The sequence below is a fragment of the Gouania willdenowi genome, chromosome 6 (assembly GCF_900634775.1).
Source record: "Gouania willdenowi chromosome 6, fGouWil2.1, whole genome shotgun sequence".
Classification (NCBI taxonomy): Eukaryota; Metazoa; Chordata; class Actinopteri; order Blenniiformes; family Gobiesocidae; genus Gouania; species Gouania willdenowi.
The window spans coordinates 8,109,226-8,119,720 of record NC_041049.1 but is presented as its reverse complement, the minus strand read 5'-3'; the positions used below and the strand labels follow the sequence as shown (position 1 = coordinate 8,119,720).

General features: G+C 38.9%; 1 protein-coding gene across 1 annotated transcript in view; it reads left to right on the top strand.

The window, feature by feature from the left end:
* dcn (decorin) overlaps positions 1 to 6,824 on the top strand; it is a 19,446-nt gene extending 12,622 nt beyond the window's left edge. The window contains exons 3-8 of the mRNA XM_028449687.1: positions 835 to 947; positions 1,783 to 1,996; positions 3,359 to 3,472; positions 4,119 to 4,212; positions 4,362 to 4,500; positions 5,735 to 6,824. Of these exons, the coding sequence (XP_028305488.1) occupies positions 835 to 947; positions 1,783 to 1,996; positions 3,359 to 3,472; positions 4,119 to 4,212; positions 4,362 to 4,500; positions 5,735 to 5,935 (875 nt within the window). The 3' untranslated portion in view covers positions 5,936 to 6,824. The remainder of the gene's footprint in view (positions 1 to 834; positions 948 to 1,782; positions 1,997 to 3,358; positions 3,473 to 4,118; positions 4,213 to 4,361; positions 4,501 to 5,734) is intronic.
* Positions 6,825 to 10,495: the final 3,671 nt, after the last annotated feature.

Below are 10,495 nucleotides of genomic sequence, written 5' to 3'. Positions count from 1 at the left end.
ATAAAGAATTCAACAGGTGTGCGTTAGTGGAAAAAGTGTTCGTTATGCACTAACTCAAAGGGTACCTGTAGTGAATTATAATTGTTAGCTCAATCAAAAGATCATATATAATATGAGGTTTAGGTATAAGAGGTTTAGTCAGGTAACTTTTTTTAAACCCCCAGCCACGATCGCCACCAATTTCAGGCTGTTGCATTTAGCTGTGCCTTTGGCTCTCCCTATAGGGTACTTCTTTAGCTTCTAAATCACTTCAATGTCCTCCCAAACTCATCCCCCAGTAAGTCAACACACTCTCCTACTCACTCGTGTGAGCAATGTCTATAAACAGTGCAGCCGACTGCCGGCTGTGGCTGCTCTGATGCACAACAAGAGATCACAAAAGCAACTTCGGACACATCAAGTAGCCTCAACACACATCCTTGTGTTATCCGTAATAATATATAAAAAGATATTAAAGAAAATGTGGGGAAAAAAAGTCTGTGCAAAAACCTAAAGAGGAAAATTAAAGTAACCATGTGAGACCTGATGTAAACAGAACACTGCATAGAAACCAATGACTTGACATCACATCCTCATATGTTGTTTCTTTAAAGTTTAAAATCCTTTGAAACAGTTCTTTAAATTTTTGTGTGTTTAATTTATTCTGCAGCTCCAGTACAGGAACCCTTTGAGACAAAATTACTTTAAAACGGGAAACAATTACCTGTTTCCTTTTGTGATATCAGTGCTTAACCTTTAAACACTGAACACATCACCCCAGGACTTTGTTGTATATTGTATATAGTCTTTGATCAAAAATGCATTGATAACTTTCCTTACGGTTGTCCTCATCAGGTCTAAAGGAGATTCCAGAAGACATTCCTTCAGACACCACTCTGCTGGATCTGCAGAACAACAAGATCTCGGAGATCAAGGAAAACGACTTCAAGAACCTCAAAGGACTACACGTAAGAGACATTTCACCTTCATCCAGCATCTACTTCTTATTCCTCATTATGGAACATCTAGGCTTATGTAACTGACTTCAACCCAGTTCCACATGGAATCCTGATCCACATAAAAAAGAAGTTTGTGTTCGATCGGTTTTATTGAATTTAGTTTGAGCTCGAAGAACAAATGTAATTTTAAATAATGTTCAGTGTTGTTCTTTTTTTAGTTTTATTTTTTGGACCAATGTGAGTAACACTGTTCAATAATATGAGAGTACATCTCACATCCTTTCCCCATATAGTTTCACACTCTTCTTCACAGAGTTACACATTTATTCTCCTTTTACCATAAGCACCTGCAAACAGTGAACACGAGAGCTTATACACATAGCTCACCAGATGCATGGAAACTATACACCTGCGGGCCTTGTAGCCTCACACCTAAAAGCACCTGAATTTTTCCTCAAGCAATAAATAACTCTGTTGTTTGATGGTCTGAGCTGTTTCCACTGTAAAATAACCAGCTTGTCATGGGAAATTTTCCACATATTTTACATTGCTTCAAGTCTTCTTCAAAATGGGATAAACAGCAGGGGTGAGATTCCTTTAAAAAGGTAGAATAACAATGATAGTGCCTGAAGTTGATAGCAGTAGCAATCAAAATTTTCATTAATTAAACTAACAGCAGCTAAGGTGCAAAGCTTCAAATGTGGTTGGAATGTTTAATGAGTTACTGAAATCTGATGAAAAGTGAAATACCAGGGAGTTCAAAGTTTGATTTTTTTAGTTTTTTATATTTTTTGAAGATAAAATGTAAAAGCTTGACCTGTTGATGTTTAACGGTTCTTTGCAGGCTCTCATCCTCGTGAATAACAAAATCACCGTAATCCACGCCAAGGCCTTCACCCCTCTGGCCAAGCTACAACGTCTTTACCTGTCCAAGAACATGTTAAAGGACATTCCTGCCAACATGCCTAAGAGCCTGCAGGAACTTCGCACCCACGAGAACGCTATCACCAAGATTAAGAAATCCTCCTTCGCCGGCATGTCCAACATCATCGTAATGGGTAAGATTGTATTGCTACATACATTAAAATTGTTTGTCATCAATATAAAATGCCTAAATCCAAATCCATTCCCATTTGAGAGAATATAAACATACACAAATGGAATTGGAAGAAATAAATCATATTGATCAAGATTATTTTTGTCAAACAACTTCATTGATAACAGGAGGAGGAATGTCGAGCAATGATAAGATCTTCAGGATCCTTTCCGGTAATAATGATAACAAGAAAATAGATTAAGTAACTTTAAAGAGTGACTAAACCCTGAGGTTTTGGCTGACGTGCGTCTAGGCTGGAAATAAAAATAAAATGTCCAGATTATGGACAGGGCTCCTGGAGCAGTTCAGACAGTTAAGTCTTCCCTATAAAATCCCTAAAGAATAATCTATGCTATGATACTACCTACTCAATGCTCACTATACTTCTTGCTATATTTGTGATTCTCTTAATCCAACTTGATTGCAAAGCTGTGCTAGTTTTTATAGGAGGGGCGTGGCCAACAGTGGTGGTTCGTGACAAAAGCTGCCTCTAAAACCCCATCAACCTCTATAACTTGGATTGTGATAGCCAGGTTTCAACCCATAGAAGGCAGTCATTCCTACATAATTCCAACAGAATACACCACAAGTTGGAAATACTTTAAAATGTCATGAGTTGCACAAAAATCAATCAACAACACTACTTCATAGCAAAATGAATTTGTTATCAGCAGGAAAAAAAATAGTTTTGGGGTTTAATTACTCTTTAAGAATTGTAAGGAGGGCTGTGTAAGTATTCCTCCCTGCCAGTAGAGGGCACATTTACTGTTGTTTCTTTGAACAATCTCAATCCATTTGGCTCACAAGAGCATGAAATACGAATTAGCTGAAGTATGCACACAATTTACCAAACTTTTGCTTAGTTAAGAACATAAAACAGTGTTGTCGGTAGGTTGATCAATAGACTTTTTTGAAGGAATCCAATGTTTTTACAGTTCATAAACAATGCGTTGTCAGGAACATTTGATCTACTGGCTGATTGTGATTTTCTGTTTGCAGAAGATAAGCCTGTATCATTACTTACTTTTTGTTTTAAAGTCCATGCCCTTTTGTTTGACTTTAACTTATGTTTGGTATTTTCCATCTCACAAATAAACTGATTTGGGAACTGAATCCACCCTTAAGTTGAGAAATTCTGGCATGGAGAAAGGCTTCTTTGGAAACAAGTCATTTTCTTGCTCAATGGGTTACTCAAAGGTCACCCATTTGTTCCCATAGAACACAGGATAAAAAATTTATTTCCCAGCTGTGACACATTACTTCTCCTCCTTTTTCTTGTTCTCCTTTTTTTGGTCTCAGTAGTTTTTTTTTGTGCTTTTTTCAGAGCTGGGGTCCAACCCACTGAAGAGCGCAGGAATAGAGAATGGAGCTTTCGTTGATCTGAAGCGGGTTTCCTACATCCGAATTGCTGATACTAATATCACAGAGATCCCCAAAGGTACAACGTTTATCTTTTTATCAAAGATGTGAGATAGGTTTGATGGTTTGTATGCTTTCAGAAACCTCAAAATATTTCAAACAAGAGCACTCAGAAAGCACGAACCTCTACCAAGCATCAAATATCCGCTTTGCCGAGTAATCACAGTTATGTGCATCATCGTACTATGATTATTCACACTTTAAAGGTTTGGAAGAAATTTCCACTCCATTAATAACGATACAGTAGGTCCAAATTGGGAACACTCTTTTTTTTTTTACTGCAATGAAATTCGCATTGCGAAACTCAATGAAGTAATTGAGGAACCAACCTGAGCAATAATGACAGATTTTTTAAAGTAATCCAGAATCAGTATATTGATCTAGATCCTCTCCAAAATGTAATGAACTCCTCCATTGATTAAGGTCTATCTTTGGGTAAAAGTATGTCATAATCCACTAAGTATTTTTTATGTAATCCTGCTAACAGACAAAAAAACTAAAAAATAAATGTTGGTAAAAATAGAACGTCCTTGGTGGAGGTAACTAAAAAATAGGTGAGCTAAATGTTAGCATGTGCTCCATTAAAGCAGTTTAATAGTTCCATATAATCCAGAGTTATGTCACCACTTTAATTTTATAGTAATCCATATCTTGTTGGTTGCCAGATCTGCCCAAGTCTCTCTCTGAGCTTCACCTGGATGGAAACAAGATCTCCAAAGTGACATCTGAAAGCCTCAAAGGCCTGAAGCACCTGGCCAAGTAATAGCAATCACGATTTTGTCCTTGAAAGAATTTGATTTTCAGACCTAGAACACACCCAAGAAATATTTGACCTCTTTGTTTTTGTTTCTGTGCATCTTGTAGTCTGAACTCATGTATTTTCACTTGTCCAATCATGATTGTTGCAGGTTGGGTCTGAGTTACAATGAGATCAGCTCTGTGGAGAATGGCTCACTGGCTAATACTCCTCATCTGCGCGAGCTACACCTTGACAACAATGCCCTAACTTCCGTTCCACCTGGACTCCCCGATCATAAGTACATCCAGGTACGTGTTCCTCTTTTGGCTCTGCTTCAATATCATTGTGTTGATTATTCTGGTTTTAACACACGACTGAATCATGAAAAGAGTTGTTTTTGCAACTTGTTGGTTCAAGCATATACATCCATGTAGTTGTAGGACTCAAGTTCCTGTGGTGCGATAATACACGGCTCATTATCTCCGATTGAAACCAGACTGGAGGAGTTTACCTTTGTTCAAGTTTTGCATTTGGTCTGTTTAGGTTAGCACTGTCTGATCGCTAGTCAAGTGAGACCCTTCCAACAGGGACCACATGGATTCATTTAGTTTGTTTACTGAGTGGACTTTTGGTAGCGAGTCACACTGTACTGCACTAATTTGGCCTTTGGGGTAAAAGCAGTGCCAGCAAATCTGATTGAAGACATTGAGTTTTACTTTTATTTGATTTCATTAGTCCTCTCAAGGCCGGCCGGGCCTTTGGGCTCAACAATGCTTTTGTTGTTGTTCCCGGTAAACTCCTGTTCCTGTGATTCAGGGCTTTGTGAACACCAAAGTTTTGGACTTTGAAGAAAGTAGTAAAGGAAAATATCTTGCAGCAACTACAATACATAAACAAAACTATGTCCTAGCTTGGGTTTTTAGGGGGGTTACTATTCTTCTAGTTTGTCGTAGTTGTGACATTCTGCTACTATGCTACTACAGATTGAGGTGGCAATAACCTGGGTATTATGGCTTCTCCAGTTTGTTTGCCCTTTACTGAGGTACCTGGGGCTTTGTAGATTGTCTATTGCAGCTGTAAATTTTTCTTGGGACCTTTATCACCACTCTGTGCCCCTTTGTGCTGCAAGTAGTTTGTATAACTTACTATTCCAATCGCAAAGTTTGATTTTATATACATTATTTAATACGCATCGTTTATACTTGAGGGATTTTTGTACTGCAGTTTGTAAAATTGGTGTAATTTCTCCTTCAGAGAATTGTCTGGTGTTTTGAGATTTATTCAAACAATTTATGAGCCTTATTTTCTCTCTCATTTTATGTAAAATCAGCACTTGTGATCATGTTGAAAGCCCTTCTTGAGCTCCTGTTTACAATGAAAACATTCTGAAGAGGATAATAATGATGTTTTTAATACTGCTATTTTTCCCTCTGGGTTCTAGAGTTATCACAACAATCTGCTTTATCTTAGAATAACTTAATTATTGCCATGCATATGCCTCCAAGTGACAAAAAGCTGTAATCTTTCCAATCCCTTGTCTAGGTGGTCTACCTCCATGCCAACAAAATCTCCAATGTGGGAACAGAAGACTTCTGTCCTCCTGGCTTTAACACCAAGAAGGCCATGTACTCCGGCATCAGCCTCTTCAGCAACCCCGTGTCCTACTGGGAAGTCCAGCCGGTCACCTTCCGCTGTGTCTTCGACCGCTCCGCCATCCAACTCGGCAACTACAGGAAGAAGTAGAGCCATCTACCGTGACGCGTGTGTGTTTTTGAATGGGCATGTGAACATTTTCTAAGTGTGTGTGTGTTTGACCGCAACCCCACAACACTGACCAAACCCTCGCGTCCCACCCTCTGTTGCCACCACCACCATAAAAAAAAGCCTTGCCGATATCATCACTGCTTCAAATGACGATGTTCTAAACCCATTTTTACTGGACATGGACCTCAAATGCAACATATTTACAATATTTAGCCTCAAGGTTTGTAGGACAAACAGCTTCTGTACCTCCTGTAAGCTTTTTTTAGTGCAACTCATTCAGTGAAATGCAGAGATGAGGAAGTAAATTACTCAGTGGGAAATTACCTCAATCCCTGTGTAACTCTTTTTTTCAGTTGCTGTATAACTTCTAAGAGGTGGCCTGTAGAGCAGGCAGCAGGGGGTTAACCTGTGTTTCAAAGTACCATTAACCACCAACATGTAATTGACATCTGCCAGTGCACTTAAACTGGTAAGCAGAGTGAGATGTTACACACACTGCACTCTGAGATAAACACAACCATCACGTTTTGATTCCTTGTGCATACTCCGGTGTTTCCTTCCCCCGGTCCTTTTCTGTGCAAGTAATTTCCTTGTTCAAAAATGAAAATAGCTTCTAAAAATGTAGAATAAACCAGATATTTCTTAAACAAGAGCAATTCCCAAAGATTTATATGCATGCAACTTCTTCTAATGCTATCTGATTTTTCCTGTTAACATGTTTTATATATTTCTCTGTTTTTGGTCTTTTAACAGTCAAAAAAAGAATCTAGGGTGTATGTAGACTGGCATGCCGACAGCACCCATGTAGGTGTGAATGTCGTATGTATAGACGCTGTATATAAATGCTGTATAAAAAAACTCTCATTGCTTATAGGCACAAGCACTTATCATCGCTCGGACCTAACTCATCAGCAGCACAGGGTTTCCTTTTTTTTCTCCGGAGCAGGGGCTCCAGCCAAGGTGTCCTGAATGAAATAAAAACACTAATGGAAAAAGGAGAGGTTCATTGCTGGTTGTAAAAAAAAAAAAAAAACAGTTCATGTGATTTCCATCGTCATAATGGCGCCAAGATGCTGGTGAACAAGGTCAAGAGGAGGTACAGGTGTAAAATGTCAAGAGGAACAGGTAAGATAGCAACACAGTTTAGGAACTAATAATGGCAGGCCTAAAGGTAATATTAACCCTTGGTTTGGCATTTAGCGCGATACTTGAAACCAATTGTACGGATGAACTCTGATCTATTGTTTTTGTCACTTTTAAAATTATAGGTTCTGTGCTAGAAATGGTGGGAAGTCTTTTGTAAAAACAAATTTCATTAATTTAGATTCACATACAGCTGCAAATATCCAATGTATTCTGCCTCGGTTCGTCTTTTGAATCCACTACCTCTCCTTGGTACTACACGTGCTGATTATGGGGATATATGAAGAAAAAGGCTTTGTTAATTTAAAAGAATAATTTCTATCATTTATATTTCTATAACTTACAAAGAGAAAAGCCACTTCCACTTCATTCCTTTCATATCAAGAGCCTCTTATGTCAGATATACACAGATTATGGCTTGTTAATACCATCTTTCACTAGCCAACCTCTTGATAACTGCTATCTTTGCTAATACACAAACAATTGTGCCCATAATTAAATACTGCAGGCTACTCCTGTAAAAGTGTAATTATGGATCAGAATGTTGAATCAAAGTAGATTCCTCATGAGTCACAGGAGTAAAAGATGGGCATTAAATGACAGAAATTATGAGTTTTTGATTTTGAAGGAGGATTTGTACCTTTGGTTGGTTCACAAGGTGAGAATGCCTGGTGTTGGTGAACTTAACCCCACCTGAACATTTAACATAACGATCATCTTGGTCTTCACTTCAACAGACCTCAAAAGCTGTTCTTTGGTATCCAAGACCTTGATAACTAAATCCCCAAAACATATCCAAAATTTATTTGGATATGAAGTAAGGCTGTTGATAGATTCTAGTCCAACTCTTGACATTTGAGTCAAAGTATTTTGATTTGACTATCTTGTTGCAAAAATGTAAGAGTGACTGCCCTCTATGGGCTGAAACACAGCTATTACAATCAAATGGTGGTTTGTGACATGTTGGTGGCTTAATACATCACTGTTGACTCCACCCCTCCTGTACAAAACTAGCACCTGTTGACTCTGCAATCTGTGGTGAGTAGATTGGATTGAGATAATTGTGAATACAGAGCTATTGTCAGTATTGAGTAGCTAGTTAGCAAAGAGGAGAGTGTTATTTGGAGATTGTACAGTATAGACTGGGCGTGTCTTAACGGCACATGATAAAGTAACATCTCCATAGATAGCTGGGCAGAACACCACACTGCTTCTGGTAGCTTGCCTGTCTTCCGATGATGCATCCTGGTGTCATATTTTCCACAGGTGAGCAACACATGCCTTTCTGTCAGGACTACCATCAATTTATTCTGCAATCTAATCTTCAATTGTGTCTGTTTGATCTCAACTTTTACCCTGTTCTCCAAAAATGCATCACAATTAATGACTGTACATGTGCCTATATCCACTTGTTTTCTTGGAACTGTTTTGATAGCTACTGATTTACAAAGAAGCACTCAAGTTTTGGAGATGCTCCCATCATGTAACATTTAGAGATGAGATCTCAGCTCTGTGTGCTGTTTACTAAACTCAGCTATGTTGTGCATTCCTCATATGCCTGGAGATACTCCCAACATGCACTGATCTAGAATTGGGCAACTCTCTGGCAGACAGATCCATCATAAGGCGCCCTGTACATATTTACAGAAAGATATAAATCCATACATACAGTACAAATGCAAATACAACATTTCAGTTTAGAGTCTTTGGCATGTCTTTGGTCAGGGGGAGTAATGTGGAGCTCCCAAAGGCAGCCAATCAAACAACACCTACACTATTAACTTACAACAGAGCCATGATGAAACTTCTACATCAGCCCATTAAACAATGTTTACTTTACAATAGATTAATTAGCTTTTACCTTGCCTGGCAGTCTGTAACAATAATAGGATTTCTGGACAGAAGTGGAAAATCATTCTCCATGAAGCTTTTACAGCCTGCAGGCCACCAATAATTTAAAGCTTGTCAGCCATGTAAATGATCTTAAAGAGAACATTGAGGTTAGAGAATAGGAAGGAAGTCCCCCACGAGACACAAGGCGATACCTCCCACATGAAACAGGTTAAAATATCTGAACGGATCTAGAGACTATCTTTCCATCCATATATCCCAGTGGTTCTTAACCTTTTCAGCTCGCGACCCCCAAAATAAAGGTTCCAGAAAACAGGGACCCCGACTGTATCTGAATGTGGTTGAACTCAGACATGAACATTAAAGAACAGTCATGTGGTGGAAAATATAGATTTTTAAAAACACAAAAATTGGTCAAAACATGCAAATTAGAGTGGCCATAAATGTGGAGAAAAAGTGGTAAAAAAAAAAAAAAGGTTTAAAGTGTCGCGTGTGTGTTTTTGAATGGGAAATATTAGGAACAATTCGTTTAAACTGGCAAATAATGGGCATGAAATATGGTGGCAAGAAGTTAGAAGTTAAAAGTTAAAAGGAGCAAAAATATGGCAAGAAGTTGAATCAGTATGGAAAGTTTGACGTACTTGCAGAAAAAAAGAGTAAAAATAAGCAAAAACAGTCTCAGATTGTTCAGAAAATATTCTTAGTTTCTTGAAGGCATCTGGCGACCCCCTGCCAGGGTCTCACGACCCCAAATAGGGTCCCGATCCCAAGGTTGAGAACTCTCACGGATCTATCTCACTGGCAGACCGGCTATGGCCCAAGCACCATTTATTTGGCACCCCATTCCGTAGAGAAGTTAACTCTTTAACTTCAGAATTTAACTGCTAGGAGTCAGGTTACAAACTGAGCAAACAGCCTGCCCAAAAAAGATGTTATGGAAAAACAGAAATATTTCCCTGAATCCCCCCCTCTGAAATTACTCCAATCTTTTTCTTTTTTTTTTCTTGACAAGCTGAAAAGAATCAGTGTTCAAGCTCTGGCGCTCATCCCAGCGACTCAGAGCTATTCCAGCCCTGCATCGCAGATGTATTTCAATGTGTTGCCCCCGTGTGGAGATAAATGGTAGTGTGGTGCAACTCGACCTCCTGAGTCGCGTCTATCTGCAGGGCCATGACCACTTAGATTTGTAGTTTTAGGCCTGGTGCCAGTATTATTGCATTCAGTGTGTGTGTGTGTGTGTGTGTGTGGTTTCATATCATGTGCAAAATCTGGGGTCGTGTGCAACTGTTAATTTCATCACACATTTACTTCTTCAAGCTATGTGGTTTAACACGTATCTTAAGGTTGACGGCTGCAGCCATGCACAGAGCTATTCTGTAAACTTAAACCAGTCAAGAGAAATTGATAGTGAGACAACCCTGGTATTAGGACTCATTAGAAACAAAATCTCCTGTTGACACATAAGCAGTGCTTAATCTTTGGCATTAGCGCTGGTACACATCTTCTCAGGTAGGGATCATGCGCCATGTGAGCACACGGGACACC